This window comes from Callithrix jacchus, chromosome 15, assembly GCF_049354715.1.
Source record: "Callithrix jacchus isolate 240 chromosome 15, calJac240_pri, whole genome shotgun sequence".
Lineage (NCBI taxonomy): Eukaryota > Metazoa > Chordata > Mammalia > Primates > Cebidae > Callithrix > Callithrix jacchus.
In genome coordinates, this window is record NC_133516.1 from 99,274,884 (window position 1) to 99,292,520 (window position 17,637).

Here is a 17,637-nt window from a genome sequence, read left to right on the forward strand (position 1 = left end):
GGGTCAGGTACTTTCCTCATTATTCCTGCCCAGTAACTTAAGTAAAGGAGAAAATCCCACTTAAAGTACTATATTAATTTCCAGTTTTTCCTTAAATCTGTAGCTATCAGTTCCCGCCGTGTACATACTATGTTTGTGTGTATAAATATATGTACGAGAGACTTTTTAAAAATATCAGAATTTACAAAGATATATAGTCACAGTTAAACCTTCAATAATTACATATTTGAATAGGGAAGAGGCACAATAATATGTAACGCCTTACTTCAGAATTAATCTTCAAGACATCAGACATCCTAATTTTGTCTATACTGGCTTTTCTTAATTATCTGTGCCATTTTCAATTTAGAATAGTCAAAAAGAAATAATTATTTTATGTTTAATTGAACATCTCTGCACCCTCAGAGGAAAACGCTTTGCACACAAAATTACTATTATCAGGTTGGGTAGTTTTTACCTTTTCCAGGTGAAACCAATATATTTCAATGCTTCTTCAGCTAAGCAATCAAGAACATAGCATACAGGTTCTCCACAACCTGACTTTAATTTTGAAGGAGGAAAATCTGCAGTTCTCCCCTGAAAAACAAAAGATAAAACAGGGTGTTATTAGTTAGTTATACTCCAAATATCAAAATATTTTAAGCAAAGAACTGCTGAATAGATGTATCACTTTTCTTTCAAAGATTTACAATAACTGTAATTACATTGTTTCTTAGAAATCCATTTTAAGTCTTTGTAATCCATTGATACATAAAAGTACTGGAAATACTTTTATTGTTAAAGGTCTGAAATTAAAAGGTAATAACATCATAGCATATTGCATATTGATGTGGGTGAGTACAAAATTACAGTTAGGAGGAATAAGTTCTAGTGTTTTCTAGTCTAATTATTGATCTTACTAGAGGGAAAATGAAACCAGTAAAACCATTTAAACAACTATGTTTAAGGACAGAATGATTCACTTGTCAAAAATTAGGAACATTTGTGCCAAAAATATCTTACTGCTTGCCCAGGAAAAGTCAGAAATGAAAAAGTACACTGCTATCACGGTCTTTAAGTCCACGTTCCCTTTCAGTATAGAAAGTGTTTTGATTTTATAGGGTTTAATTATCATTTTTTAGATCAAGAATTAACCACCCAAAAGTCTAACTCTCAGACACATCAAGATTTTTTTAAAAAAATACTACTTTGGGCTAATAAAGAGTATACACTGAACATTTTCAGGAGTGACATTAATGTTATAATATTAACTATTTTGAGGCTTTACCTCAAAATGAATTCATACTAATTATATTTACAGAGAATTCATCTAAATGGCTAGCATTTGTTATTAAATTACCAATATTAAAATTCATAACTTGAGAATATGGAGAAAGAATGGTCGTTTACACTTACAAATGACCTAAGCTCGGAAAGTATGTTAGATGTTGTTGCATTAGGGTCATCACATTCTTGAGGCCGTTCAAAGGGACGTCCTGCTTTATTAATCAGCCATGCAGCAAGAGTACAAAACATGTAGAACTGTTCACCAGGGTTGGTAGGCAGTGCAAAATAGAGTCTGTTTCAAAACAAGGAGGAATGGGGGCGGATGTGAAATAATGCAAACACATCTATAAATAATGTATAAATCTATAAATAATGCAAATAAATCTATAATAACTGACAGGGCCAAATTCACAATTGCCCAACAACCTTTCTTCCCCCAACATGGCCGTCAAATCAAAAGACCTCGATAATTCACCCTTTGAAGTTTCCAGTAATCCACAGCACTCACATTAAAGTTGTTAAATCATCAGGATTAGGTCAATTACTACTGTATCCAAAATATTAGATCAAAGACCTTACACCCAGGACACGTAGTGCATGTTAGAGCACAGAGTATGTAGAATTTTTGCCAAAATGATTTCAGTGTCAGGAATAATATGTGAGTATCTTATGAATGAAAATGGTAACTTAGAAGAATCTCAGTTTGAAAAAGATCTCAAAGATGACTTATTATGCATGTTTACTGTTTCTAACCTATTACCATGGTATTCATTTGTTTTCATCTTGGCTGCATATTCAATCACCTGAGGAGCTCATAAAAATACTGGTACTCGGCCATACATTGCTGCTTCCCTCAAGAATGAATTAAATCAGAACTTCTGTGAATGTAGGCCCAGTATGAGGTATATTTCAGGTATATTTCAAAAGCTTGCACGTTCATAAGGTGTAGTCAGGATTAAGAACCTGTGAATATCACATCACCAGTCTAACAAACATCTGTAGGCTCCTGCTTAATCCCCTAGTTTACTAAACACAGTTCTATGAGAATCAGTATGATTTATACAAAAGCATTATAGGAATAAGACTCACTAGCAACAACATTCAGGTCAGTTTAATCCAAGATCTTATTCTTCTTGTTCATGTGCAGCTCCCATTATTATGTTTACAACATATTTACAACTATTATAACCATTGTCATAAGAAAGTTATGTACTTCTTCATGTTTCCCAAACTTTTTCCTGCAGTATAAATGTTCTGGAAGATAAAAGAATGCTGGAAAAAAAAAGGCCATGAAGTCCTTCCAGGTATATGCTCACCACGCTTTCAAAGCACCCATCCACCAAAAAGTCATCTTTTCCTTATCGGCAGATAACTCCCCTCGGGCAGACGAAGGAACACCAATAGATACTGTAAGCCTAGGACAGTGGTTCTCAAACATTAGTATCCATCAGAATCTACTGGAAGGCTTACTGAAACAGACTGCTAGCCCCCCACTCCTATAATTACTGAAAAGGTAGACCTCGGAAAGGGCCTGAAGAATTTCATTTCTAGTAAGTTCCCAGGTGATGCTGATGCTCTTGGTTTGATGATCACACTTCGAGAACTATTGGACTAGGATGTCCCCACACAAATCCTTGATTCAAAGTATCCTGCTGAACCCCTGGGGACACAGTGCAAGAGATGACATCAACAGAACCTGAAGACCATTTTCTTTTCGTTTGAAAAATATACTTGGAAAAAAATGTATTTTTTATTAACATAGGAAATGTTGGTTGTCTATATTATCCTGATCAGTTCACTTTCAGTAATAATCCCAAGACTACTTTTTTCTAACATGGGTCAAGCAACACTACTTTTTCCTGTATCTTTTCTCCTACCATGGACTAACTTAATATTAACAGTTTACATAAAGTCTGCGTATCTTTCAATTCAAGTTATTGGAAGAGAGTAGTGGAATGAAACTAACACTGTCAAGGGAAATTATTTGAGACTGGCTGTAGACATTAAGTACTATAGATTCTTAATATTGATTGCCTTTTATGGAATAAACAAATGTAAGTAATAAGTGAAGGAAAAGCTATAAAACTGATTTATCTGACTGTTGCTAAGCTGCAGTGATTTGAGGAGAAGGTCCTAGCTGACCACTACCCTCAGCAAGTAATGGTATTGCTTTCAGGATATGTTGGACGTTGCCCCCACCAGAACAAGGGTAGAACTTTAGTTTCTATGATACGGGACAATTCAATAGTTGTCATTTGCCTTTTCCACTTTTCAGTTTCTGAGAGTATGGTTATTGCAAAGGCAGAAGTCTTTTAAACCATAGCAAGGAGTCAACAAGTTTACTAAACGGCATTTAAAGTACTCCTTAACAGGGTCCTAAGTACACACGGTCCGCAGTTGTAGGAAAGGGGTCTTAAACAACACCAAGAAAAACCCAAACTAGAATAAAAGCCTTAAATGATAATGGTATTCCTCTCTGGAGACGAGATCTTGAGCGGTTTTATAATTTTTCTACACATTTTCTTGTGTTTTTTGAGTTTTCTACAACGAGTATTTGCATTACTTTTATAATCAGAAAATATAGTTTTTGTTTTGTGGTAATGCGTGTGTGTTTAAAAAACAGGTAAGCTGTCTTCTAATCCTTTCTGCCGTTCCAAAACTTATTTTCTCTATAAAAATACCAAGTCAGGGCTGCGTGAGCTCCAGGACCCTCCCCGGAGTTTGGGGTGAAGTACCCTCCCCTGGCTAGGAAGACCGAGGAAAAGAATTGCTAACCCGCTCTCACGGAATTGGTTCCCAGCAGGACCACTGAAGGTGTCTCCCCGGGGCCGAGGACGCACTCAGGCGATCGGGAACGCGGGTACCCACCTGGATGGGGCCTTCAGGTTGCTCTTCCGGAGGAACTCCTCCTCGAAGCGGAGCAGCTTCAGCTTCTCCATCAAGTCCTCCATCACCTCGAACACGTGGTAGGCCGCGCCGGGCCCCCGCTCCAAGACCACTTCCCCGGCACCTTCGCCACGGGACCTAGGCACCCCATCTTCCAAACCCGATGTCGTGACGACGGCCGGGGCAGCAGTCATCGCAGGACAGAGAGTCCAGCGTGGGATCAGGCCCGAGACCTCCGGACTACGCCAGCCGCCCTGCTGCCACCAGTACAGCCAAGACCCGTTACCAGTCAACCACCGGACAACCCGTCACCGGGGAAACTGGACTCCGCCTCCTTCCCTCCAATCAGGGCGGCTTTCCTGAATGACGTCACCTGTGACCCGCTTCTTGCCCCGCCTCTGCGAAAAAAAAGTGGTTGGTAAGTAGCCCAGCCCCTCATGGAGGCGTGGCGTTTGCGCCACACTCCCAGCAGCATCTCCTCCCTCGGCCTTTGGAAGAGAGAGGAGGGGCTGTTTTCGTTTCTGCTCAGCTTGCCTGGTTACTGAACTGGCGTGAGGTGTGTTGAACCTGGTGGTGGCTAAAGGCAGCTAAGCGGACATCTAGGTCAACTAGTAGCTGTTAAAAAGATTAAAGGGAGATGAAGACGCGCAGTTTAGAAGGTTGCAATAGCCCACCGATGCCTTTATTTTCTCAGAATCGAAAAGTTTTTCATAGTTGTAAAGATAGATCATACCACAGATTTCACTTTCACTGCAGGAATTTTCCAAAAAGAGGTTTCTCTCGTTCTTTATTTTTTTAACTTTTTTTCTCACTAGGCAGTGCTGTACTTAACAGTATATTATAAAGCTTGAAGTACTGTATTACCTGGCTATTATATTACTCCAGTGCTAGGAAAGTGGTTGGAAGGATGAGGAAAAAGACAACGAACAAAGGAGCGGTTTGGAAGGATTTGTTTTACTTCAAAAACAAGAACACTAAGCTTCCATCCTTCTGCTTAATCTGTTTCAAACCCATTACATGTAGTATAAAGTTTTGGGGTACCTCGCTAAATCCAACAGAATAGAGATGGTCTTAAAAGGAATTTCCCTGCCCTAAAGCTCTAAATTTCCGTGCCCTAAAGTGTGGTTGAAGACAGGGTGTTACGACTGCGTTCTGCTGTTACTGACCTAGAAAATTCAAGAAAGGGGACATAACTGACCACAGAAAGGGCCCAGCTTTACAGTTTTCAAAAGGCTTGTGTATTTCTTAACAGTTGCAAAAGATGAGGTAAGTGGTAGATGCCTGGTAGTTTTTTGGAAAAATATACAAAAGGTTGAACATGTGTTCATGTTTACAGCGTGACTTTTAAGGACTCTCTGATCTCTTGTATCTGCCACTACAAGTTATAGAAGGGCCACATTTCTGGATAACTGAAAATTGAGATGTTATCTACAATATCCTGTTTTTGTTAAAAAATGAAAACACACTTTTCATTTTAATCAGTCTACAGCTAACTTGTTTCTGATACTACTAAGGTCATCAAAGTGAAAAGTCAGAAAGGCAAATACCGTTTCTATTCATTAAAGGAAGTACATAAACGTACTGACTTACGTAGAGAATAACCTGAACGGGAAGCCCACTGAGAATTGCTTTTTAAATAAATAACATTGTTTGCCTACCACAAGTCGTGAGCCAGCTGCTTTTAATAAAGTTGAGTGAGAAAATTGGGTTTGATGTTACTCCACTACCAAATTGATCTTTCCTGGTTTTTTCCTTTTGGGAACAGTGATTCTCCCTGAGATGTCCATACCCCCAATCAACACCACATGTGCAGGGCTGGGGTGTTATATATCTGTATGACAGTCGCAGTAGTGTAAGATAGAGGTATGGCTTTAGAAGACTGAAAAATGAAAGCTTGGATATATGTTTTGGGGTCCTAAGTTAAGCAACAAACCAACTGTGGCTTTGTAAATGACTCTCAAAAAGCTTTCGGACTTTGGAAGTAAGTTTATTACACCCAGGGAGATGTTCTTGCAGGGCATGCTGCCTGCTTACGATGTGCTGACATTTTCCAGAAGTTACGGAACACAATATCAAATAGTCACACTTTGACTTTCAGCTGATAAATCCTCCAACAACGTATGCATTTTAACTTGGGGGAAACAAAACGACTCCCAGAGCCTTAGCCATTTCCTTCCCAGGTACGATACTGACACAGGCTGGCTTGAAAGCAGTATAAAGAATAATTTCCCCTCCTTAATTGTGAAGAAGAAAATAAAAACAAAAATATAAATTATTTTCAGTAATTGTGGCACAAAGAGAACAAAAAAGCTAACTCATCAACACTGCATGTTTCTCCAATAAAAAATGTTTGAAAGAACACTGAAATGTCATTGTTTTATAAGGCCCAGGGATGACTTTTGCTGATTCCTTGTTTAGCCGTAATAGTTTGTAACACATCAAAAGGTCTTTTCCTTGACAGTTTTCTTCATGTGAGTGTAAATGCACTCAAATCCTCTTCTAGCTGTTTCAGCCACTTGGAAGCTTTGGGGATTATTTTTTATTCCATATTTTTTGTTGTTTTTGTTTTTGATTTGCAGGACTAGCTTATTTGTTGACTAAGGAGCTAGAGCCTGAAGAGAATGAGCCATGTTCATTCTTCCTGTAATGAATCTCAATTTCATTCCTGGTTTTATTACATTGACCACTTTTTTTTTTTTTTTTTTTTGAGACAGAGTCTTACTTTGTTGCCAGGCACCAGGCTGGTGTGCAGTGGCACAATCTCAGCTCACGGCAACCTCCGCCTCTCAGGTTCAAGCAATTCTCCTGCCTCAACCTCCTGAGTAGCTGGGACTACAGGTGCATGCCACCACGCCCAGCTAATTTTTTTTTTTTTTTTTTGTATTTTTAGTAGAGACGGCGTTTCACCATGTTGGCCAGGATGGTCTCAATCTCTTGACTTCGTGATCCACCCGCCTCGGCCTCCCAAAGTACTAGGATTACAGGCTTGAGCCACTGTGCCCAGCCGACATTGACCACTATTAGTAGCTGGCCTTCTGACTTTGACTTTTGTGTCTTACAAACTGAGGTAATTGAAGATAAAACTCCTGGGCATTTCTGTGAAACTCTGAAAACTATATAGCATTCCAGGATGGACACGATGGCTTGTACCTGTAATCCCAGCTCTTTGGGAGGCCAAGGCTGGCAGATCATTTGAGGTCAGGAGTTCAAAACCAGCCCCACTAACATGGTGAAACCTCCTGTCTCTACTAAAAATACAAAAATTAGCCAGGCGTGGTGGTGGGTTCCTGTAATCTCAGCAGCTCAGGAGGCTGAGGAAGGAGAATTGCTTGAACCCAGGAGGCTGAGGTTGCAGTGAGCAGAGATGGTGCCACCGCTTTCCAGCCTGGGCAACAGAGCTAGACTCTGTCTTAGAAAAAAAAAAAAAAAGCATCCCAGTCAAAGCTAATTTAAACCAAATGGATTTCCCTGAAACGTGCTCAGCAAGGCTGGGGGTGAAAAGGAGGCAGCTTCTAGAATGAGGAAGGCTTTCCAGCTGCATCTTCAAATAGAAGAGCACGTCCTTCAGGCAAATTGGGTAGGCTTAAAGAACAAAACTGGCCGGGCGCGGTGGCTCAAGCCTGTAATCCCAGCGCTTTGGGAGGCTGAGGCAGGTGTATCACGAGGTCAAGAGATGGAGACCATTCAGGTCAACATGGTGAAACCCTGTCTCTACTAAAAATACAAAAAATTAGCTGGGCATGGTGATGCGTGCCTGTAATCCCAGCTACTCAGGAGGCTGAGGCAGGAGAATTGCCTGAACCCAGGAGGCGGAGGTTGTCAGTGAGCCGAGACCGCGCCATTGCACTCCAGCCTGGGTAACAAGAGCGAAACTCAGTCTCAAAAAAAAAAAAAGAACAAAACTGCGCTGTGTTATACATGGCTTAGTATCAGCCATTCAGGTTGTTAAAAACTTAGAAAATCTCTAACTGAATAAACCTTCCTTGAAACTATAGAGAAGGAAAACCTTTTTGTGCCCTCTTTGGTTCAGTAAGTAGCTGGGTCTGTGAATTAAATAAACATAACATCGGTAAACAGGAAAAAAGCACACAAATTTTATTTAATATTTTTACATTCACATGGGGCATTTCCTATAAGTGGAAAGGACTGAGAGCTTATATGCCTTAAAAAAAAAATAAAGACAATAAAGAATGTTACATTTGTAGGGAAGTGACAAGACAAAGGAAAAGGGATTTAAGCTTGACAAATTGTAGAGAAGTAAATAGGAAAAATATGAGTAAAATTAGTGAAAGATAAGGATTATTTTAATAGGTTTGTTTCTGCAGACTGTTTCAGCATCAATTTCCAGTCTCCCACCACAAAAATGTTACCTTTTCCTGGTACAGGGATATCTTCTTTCTCATGGAAAATTTTATGACTTGCTTTTAAGTAGAAGGGGGAAGGTCAGAGAGCCCTTCATATATCTGCTGTATCGTAGGTGCTTTCAGATCACAATAGTCAGTATGCAATAGCCGCATATTTTGGGGTGGCATGTTCTAAGCCCCATTCAACCTCATCAAAAGTGTCAGCCAAAAATCTAGAGAGAAAAAAAATCATATTTACATGTAAATCTTAAAAAGTGATGTCTTGTAAAGCAATGTGAAGACACTTCCTCTTCAAAACTGTTCTATAGATCAGCACCAGTGCCCTGAGACAAAATAGGACTTACTGTTGCAGGTGCTGTGATTAACCAAGGATCCAAGAGAATCTACAGACAAGCTGTTAAGACAGCTCAGCAAATTTGCCGTATATGAGATCTAAACCAAAAAACGTTATTTGCATGCAGAGTATTCTATTGACTGTTTTGAATTAAAAGCACTTAAAACCCAAAAAGTTATTGGCGAAAAACCTCATAATAAGTAACACGTAGCACCCAGGAACAAACGTATCATTATCTTTATAGAGAAATTGTTCAACTTCACTGAAAGTTTTGGAAAAATTCAAATAGGAAACAATGTTCATAGTGAGAAAAATCAGCATATTTGCTCCACCTATAAATTTAGTATAATTTCAACTATAATTTCAGGAGGGCCATCCTGAAATTCATATGTAAGCGTAAATTTTATAAAAGTATGAGAAAGGAAGTATGATATGTCATATAGCAAGGTTTCTAATAAAAGTATAAAATTAATAAGATAATATATAAAAAATAGCCTGAAAGCAGATGAGCATTCACATGGAAACTTTTAGCAGCAGAATCAGTGTTACCTACTAGTGGAGAAAAATAAGCTATTCAAAAAATGCTGTTAAAACTATGGGCTATCCATATGGAAATAAAATTATATCGACGACTATCACATAAATTTCAGATGGATTGATGACAAATGTAAAATATTTGTAACTTGTGTAGAAGAAAGCATTCTCTTTAACCTTAATGTGGGGAAGAAATTCGTGAAAGAAATAAAAGACTTAAAAAGAGAAACGTAAAAATTTAAGAACCCAGATACAAAATAGGGCTCTATAACAGTGAATAAAGAAGGTTATTTGTGACCCATATAATATCAATAGATTGAGCTCCAGGATACACAGATAGCCATTCTAGAGGATGGTAGATGTGTTAGTCTAGGTTGGGGTTTCTTGTCCTAAGTACTACTTCCATTTCCGTCTGGATCATTGTTAGGGGACCTGCTGTGTGCATTGCAGGGTGCTTACCGACATCCTTGGCCTCTACTCACTAGTTGCCATTAGTACCACCCCCTAATGGTAACAACTAAAATGTCTTTGGACATTGCCAAATGGCCCCTGGTGGGGGCAGGAGTGGGTGGTGAAGGGCGCAAGTGGGGAGGCAATCAACTTGATTGAGAAACACTGCTCCAAATTCGTGAGTGGAAATTGCCTTTATAAGGACTGGGCACATAAATGTAAATGAGCGACGTGTTTGAGAGACCTCTGAGGAACCTGAAGATGCATGCACCATCTTGAGGAGGGGACGTTTGTGTCAGGTAAGAATGCAGCCCAACTTTGCCATGTGTTCTGATTTTGCAGGTATCTGAAACTAGATTTGTATGTCAATGTGAGATTCTAATGCTCTTGAGGGTTACCTTTTTGAACAGAAAATATTTCACGGGCCACTTTAGTTATTAAAGATATTTTATTTATTAATGCATTCAAATTCAAAATTGAGAAACCTTGTTCTGAACTTCTTAATTTGACATTCAAATCTTGTTCAATTTATAAATGTAGTGAATTTGTTAGTCATTTAGGAGGGAGTTTACAATTTAAATTCCTGTAGAGGTTTTACTTGTTTATAAATTCATTATATTCTCTTTAATATTGTCTGACAAACCATTCCAGATACTGACAAATTCCCTAAATCTAAAAGTAAAAGAAAAAGATGGGGGGGTGGGGGGGGATATCTCAGTGGATAAGCTCTATTAAGTATTCCAACACTGTTTGTAAACATAGCTTTCAATGTAAAACCAAAAGTCAAAGTTATTCAATTACATGTTACAAACTGGAGTCACAAATCAGTTTGTTTCTTTAATAGGCCCAGATATTAACCTTTAGAAACGTAAATATCACACATGCACAAATTATTCTTTAACACAATTATCACTGCTATGGGTCTACTTTCATCATTACTGTACTTAATGCCAAAAAGTTCCAGGATCAAAATATATTTATCCTAGAAAGAATTATCATCCCAGTTTAAGATTAGGAAATTTCCCCATTCAATGTATCAATACTGAGATTCCTGGGCCAGGTGTAGAAGAAATCCTTGCCTAAACTGCAGTTACTTTGGCAGCAACCTAATAGTTAACTGCTTCAGCTGACTTTTGCTCTCAAGGTAGGCAAATGCCATCCAATTATATTGTGCATATTACAAGGCTTTCTTTGGCTCTGTGGTGTCATTTTCTTCAGGGAAAAACAAAATGTATGTGTGAAGTGACTTCAGCTTACTATCCCTGTGTAGGTGATGAGGATGATCATTTAAGGGCCTCCATGTGTGCTGGTGGGGGCTGGGGTAGATGGCATTCAAATCTGCATTTTAGAGTTCTGGCAGTAATGTAGAGAAGGGACTATAAAAAGGTGAAAATTGATTCAGAAGGTTTTTTGAATAGTTAGATAATAGATCGTCCTAAACTAGGGTGCATGCCAATTGAAATATGATAGTTAGCAGGATTTAGGAAGCAGATTCAACAGAAGTTAGTAACTGACACCATGAGATATTCTCCAAGGCATGAGAGGCACTATGAAGTTGGCCCGCTTTCCGGCGAGAAAGCTAGCCTTTATACCCCCATATCACTGGAAACTCTCTGAGCGTTCCCAGACGTCTGTGGGTCAGGTGGCTCTTACTGGCCACGGGTAATTTTCTGGAATAAAAAGATGCAGCTGTGAACACTGAACAGCCAATACTCATAACAGCTGGAGAGTGAGTACATCAGCCTGATAAAAGAGGAATCTGGGCAGGCACCAGCAGCTTTTGCTGTAGTAGCTGACGTTAAAATACAGCTCTTCTGAGTTTCTTTATGTGAGATATGTACTGAAGTAGTGAAACTTAGATTTAAAAAAAAAAAATAAGGTTGTTAAAGGAACAAACCCTACAAACTGTCAGATAGGAAAAATAGCATATAAGTCACTGCAAATATTGATCCATTCAGCATAGTTTCCTGATAAGAGTTCTATTGCACTGTGTATATTAGTAACACTTTGATTTGATACATTTTGGGTACTAACAGGAAGGATGGATCTACTCTGTCAGAGTTTTGAAGGTTAGATAGAAATTGGTTTATTCTTCAAGGGCCAGATTTAAAAGATTCAATTTATTTTACAGTCTGGGAGAGCATTTTTCCCCTAAGGAAAAAATTAGATTTAACACAGAGAGTACAGTTAAAAATAAATGTCATAGGAGAAAGCTCTCTTAATAGGGCTCCCTAGGGCCTAACAAAAGCAGAATCTGCTAGATGCTGCCTCCTATGGAATTATCATACTTTCATGGTACAACTCTGAATCTTGAGGCACAGTATGCCAGACTTTCTGATGGCCTGTTCCACAGTAGTTATTGGCACCTTATCTTGAGGTTTTCGCAACGGTTGCCCAAACCATTACACGGTAATAAAATGTTAAGTCCAAATGCCTTATTTCTATGCCTAGCTCCTTCCTATTTGTGGAGATGAATTTCTACTCCACACCTGTACGTTTTGCTTCTAAATAGAAAAAGTAATTCATTTCGCATTTGCATCAAGTAAGATTTTAATGAGAGAGTCTTTTCTTTCTGAAGGGGAGAGTGTGAAAAACCAAACTAATAGATCCAGGGATCAGATTTTGGCCTTTCGGCAACCACAGAGGGAGAGAGTATTTTCTAAGATTTATGTATGTATTTATTTATTTTCTTAAACACTTTAGTACATATAATACGTCAGGCACTAGGTTCTGGATGATAACGCAGACTCATGGGCCTGGTGCCTATGCCCAAATAGCTCATGCTTTAATGCGAGACACATGTACTTGGCAACTGAAACATAGTATGATAGAGGGGAGAGAGTGTTTTGGTAAAAAGCTTTCCAGACATTTAATCCCTCCAAAAAACAGAATTAATTTCTTCCCTTCTGCAGCCCCATAGCCTACGGTACTTCCTCTCTCTGGATTCTTATTTTTATCCTGTACATGGAAGGATCAGGAAGAATTAGGCAAGAAAAATTAGTAGGAGAAGCAATAAATTTGAAGTAGCTATCCTGCCTGGAGAGGCAAACTTCAGAGCAAAGGTGATGGTTCCTCTCTTTTGTGAGGAAATATGGAGGCTGATGCTGTTTACCATTTTGCCTAGGTGTACAAGAGCATAAGTTGACTCTCTTTGGCTAAGAACTTCTGTAAGGGGTCTGCCATATATAGTCATATATTTCTAGAATCTAGAAGCAACATGTCTATCCACTAAGAATTCTAATTGGAATGTGTTTAATTTCATTCCAAAGAACTCACCCCAAAAAATAGTCTTAAAAGCATAAACTAAAATATTTTAATGATTTTCTAACAACTTACAATTTTCATTAGATCTTTTGCTTGATCTACACGCCCAGTATGTATTTTTTCCTTTAATTGTAACTACAGACTTCAGAGGAATACTCAGAAGCTCTGTAAAAGACCTTTCTCCCTTCTACCCACTACACAGGGCAGAGTATGGATTTGTAATAGCCACTTTCTGAGTAAGAGTAGACAATTGAATATAGTCTTTGTGATTGTGTAACCCCCAAGAAAGAAGGGGAGATCCTCCCCGTGGTTTACTCATAAAGTGGAAGTCATTGATGATTTTCCTTTTACCTCATAGAGTTATGCAAAAGTGGCTAATCATCTACCAGCTCACTCTTTGTCTATTAATGTGAAATGTTTACACGTATGCTATGGCGTTAATATTCGTCCCCTCCAAAAGTCATTTTGAAGTTCAATTGCCATTGTAATGGTATGAAGAGGTAAGACTTTAAGAGGTGATTAGGCCCCAAGGCTTCATCTTCCTGGTGTGACTCGTGGTTACTATGAAAGGATGAGTTCAGCCCCCTCTAGGTCTATCTCTCCATCTCATTTTTTTTTTGCCATGTGAGGACATAGCAGGAAGATCCTGGTCAGATGCCAGCACCTTGATATTGGATTTCCTAGCCTCCAGAACTCTGAGCTAATAAATTTCTGTCTATTATGAATTACTCGGTCTCAGGCATTCTTTTAGAGCAACACTAAGTGAACTAAGACAGCTTATATGCTCTATTTCTAGACTTCAAACTTCAAACTGACTTCAATAGATATTTTCGCTTATTCTTATGCCCTCTTAAAACGGTGTTTGTTTTTGTGGCTTTAGAGGAAGATTTGTTCTTTGGTAGAACCCCTCACCTTTTCCTTTCTCTCAGTCTTCTTGATTACTATACATTTATTATTTAAGATGAACTCTAAATGTAGTTAATGTTAAAATATACATACACACTCTAAATATACATTTAAAAGATAATATTGAGTACATCATCCTGGGATACAGTGTATACTATTTGAGTCTCATATTGGGCTAAAAAGGTCACTGAAGAACTCTCATTTTTTTTTATTGTTACACTGACATTTTATTTTAAAACAAACACTTGCTATTTTCCTTATGCTAGTAAGTTAACACTATTGAGTATGAAAATTTCATATTTTATGAAGGCAAGAACAGACTATTACACTATGAAAGATTTTAATCTCCTCAGCTTCTTGGAGGAAGAATAATACTTCTGAAACGGGAAGAGGGAGCTTTTATAAGTAAAATTAGAAATGCCTCTGAGGATCTTCTCTTTCAAAGGAAACACCAACCCTTTTTATAAAATAAAAGGCAAAAGGTCTCTATTCTTGGTTGGAATACAATGATGGCTTCCTTACAGTTTTCCCTCCAGATCTAACCCTCTTTCAGTCTTTCGTCTACACTGTTCCCAAAGTAATCTTCCTAAAATGCAAATATGGACATGCCTCTGTACTACCCGGCATTCTTACATAGTTCCCCCATTAAGGACAACATTCCATTTTCTTAGCGTGCTGTGTAAACTCCAGGGACAGATTCAGCCTTTGTGGGGCTTGAAGCTTATATAGTTGGTGGGGGTGAGGGAGGCATGATTTTTAATAAAAAGAAATAGAAAATTTTGAATTGGAAGTCAGCTACAGTACTTTGGAAGGGAGCATGCAAGTAAAGCTCCCTAAAACATGAATTGCACTACTCTCTTGGTACACCTGCCTCCACTAAGGAATTGTTTTATTATCTCAAATGAAGTGATGTTACCAGATCAACGAATAATGACCAAAATAGGCTGGGTCATGGTAGTTCATGCCTGTAGTCTCAGCACTTTGGGAGGCTGAGGCAAGAGGATTGCTTGAGCTAAGAAGTTCAAAACCAGCCTGGGCAACACAGCAAGAGTCTATCTTAAATAAATAAACATATAAATATGAAGATAACTATCCAAGCTGACATTGCTTATAGTCCAGAGATCTCTGACTAGAACTCAAGAGTTAAGGTGGCTGCATATGTCCGGAACAGGACTTCCTATGAAGAAATAGACATGCCGACCCTTTAGTATAGTCACCATTAGAAGGAGAATGTTATGCCCATGGTTTTCAGACCAACTTGTTTTCATACAGGTTCAAGCTTGGCCTTTAACTTACCTAATTCAATAAAATTAGTTAAATTACTTTCCTGTGATTTCAGATTGCAGCCCTCTACCCAGGCAGCAATAACTTCCTGTATTAATTTTTTACTGTCTGTTTGAAACATTTATTTAACAATCTTTCTGTCTGGCTGAGTCACAATTCTTAATGATATTTTAATGGTGGCTGATTGGATTCTGTATCTTTTACACCTTTGTCTGGCACTTCAGTCAATACCCCTAAAGTCATGCTAATGGCACTATGATTAACTCCTCATGCCAGACAAGGGATCTTCCCAGTTGGGACTGGAGAAGATTTAATGATAGGAGCGCTACACATATTCTGTCATTATTGTGTCCTACCCTATATCGTCATCCTCTCTTCATACTGTAAATTTGAGTCCTCCTTTTTGTTTCCTGTAGAGCCCCCCCTTTTTTTTAATAAGCAGTGATTCCTTATTCTTTTTTGTCTGTGACTTTTCTCAAAGTATTTATGTTAGGTTGGTTCCTCCAAGAGCAGAAGCCAAATAGGATTAGATACATAAAAATCTTTTATTTATTTATTTTTTTTTTTTTTGAGACGGAGTTTCGCTCTTGTTACCCAGGCTGGAGTGCAATGGCGCAATCTCGGCTCACCGCAACCTCCGCCTCCTGGGTTCAGGCAATTCTCCTGCCTCAGCCTCCTGAGGAGCTGGGATTACAGGCACGCGCCACCACGCCCAGCTAATTTTTTGTATTTTTAGTAGAGACGGGGTTTCACCATGTTGACCAGGATGGTCTCGATCTCTTGACCTCGTGATCCACCTGCCTCGGCCTCCCAAAGTGCTGGGATTACAGGCGTGAGCCACCGCGCCCGGCCTAGATATGTAAAAATCTTATTAGGCTGTTTGCCTGGGATAGAACACGGGAAGAGACCACAGTCAGATCTTGATCCAAGACTGTTCACAAGTGAAGAGTAAAGGGCAGCAAGGTTGGGCGAAAGTGCTTGCTCTGTGCTGCCGCTAAGGGCCCCTACTTAAAGCTGGCAGCCTTCTGCATTACCGTATATATGGACCAGATCAATATTCTTAGGTTGGAATATGTTATCTCCAGAAACCAAAAAGGCTTTCAAAATACTGTGCTTGCTTCCTTGTGTAGGACATGCAACATATGACAGTCTGCCTTTTATTTTGGAGAGGTTGTCTCAGCAGGCCCCCCAATCACTGGATCCCCAAAACTTAACTGAAGTGACTGCACCTGACTCTCTGTTGGGTTAATTTCTCATCCTTTAGAGTGCACGCATGTTACCGCGGCCTCCAGCATACTAATCACCTCTTGCTCCCACTCAGTCAGCATGATGTCCTGGATATAATGGGCCAGTGTCATGTTCTTTGGAATGTCCTGAAGATCCCGATCTGTTTGGACTCTGTTATGGCAGAGGCCAGGACGGTTAACATAGCTCTGAGGAAATCTTTAAATAAATATTGTTGTCTATTCCTGTGGATACAAACTATTTCTGATTCTCTTTCCTGATTGGGCTTAAATAGAATGCATTCAGTAGATCCCTAGCTGCATAATGTGTATCTGAGGATATATTATTCTATCAAGGATACCCTGCTGGGCACAATAGCTACAAACTAGGATACTTTTTGGTTGACCCTATGATACTCTACAGTCATTCTCCAGGAACCATTTAGTTTTTCAAGGAGCCAGAGTAGCAAATTGAATAGAAACACAGAGGAACCATGATCCCTTCATCCTTCAGATCACTGATACTGCCACACACATTTGTCTTGCTTCTCCACGTGCTAGTATGTTGTTATTTACTTACTGTTTGGGGATGGCATTTTCAGAAGTTTCCATTTGACAGTTCCCACTGTGATAGCTCTTACTCCATAGGCTAGAAACCTAGTGTGGGAATTGCTTTACCAAATGTATCAGTTTTATTCATGCATTCAAGGACTCTATTGTCAGGAAACATAGTTGCTGCGGTGAGGCAGAGTTCTTCTCCTAAGGCCCCAGACCCTTCTTTAGTCTATGAGTTATAGATGTGAAGCTTTGTTATGGTCTGGGAACTGACCGAGCAAGCAACTGTGACACTGTCAGGCAGCTATTCAGCATCCTGCTCCTCCATTCTTGTCTTCGTTTCGTTGTCGTGTTAAGCAGCACCCTTGTTAACTGCCCATCTGTTTTGTCCCTGGAACTATGATGCTCTATTGACCATCTCCACAATTCCCTGTGGGTCAGGCAGCCTCGGCTGCCCCCTGGCCTTACCAGTCATTATGGTAATTACAGCCTCCTGCCTCTTGATGGTAAGTGCTGCCATCTGGCCTCTATTACGTCAAGGCCCCATCATCTTAATGATATTAATCAGGAC

At 39.3% G+C, this 17,637-nt stretch overlaps 1 protein-coding gene across 1 annotated transcript in view; it reads right to left on the reverse strand.

The window, feature by feature from the left end:
• Nucleotides 1–4,439, reverse strand: part of IFT57 (intraflagellar transport 57) — a 60,287-nt gene extending 55,848 nt beyond the window's left edge. Inside the window, exons 1-3 of the mRNA XM_008982526.6 lie at nt 4,135–4,439; nt 1,396–1,558; nt 458–576 (exon numbers count right to left, since the gene is read on the reverse strand). Coding sequence (XP_008980774.5) covers nt 458–576; nt 1,396–1,558; nt 4,135–4,346 — 494 coding nt within the window. The 5' untranslated portion in view covers nt 4,347–4,439. The remainder of the gene's footprint in view (nt 1–457; nt 577–1,395; nt 1,559–4,134) is intronic.
• Between the last annotated feature and the right edge of the window lie 13,198 nt (nt 4,440–17,637).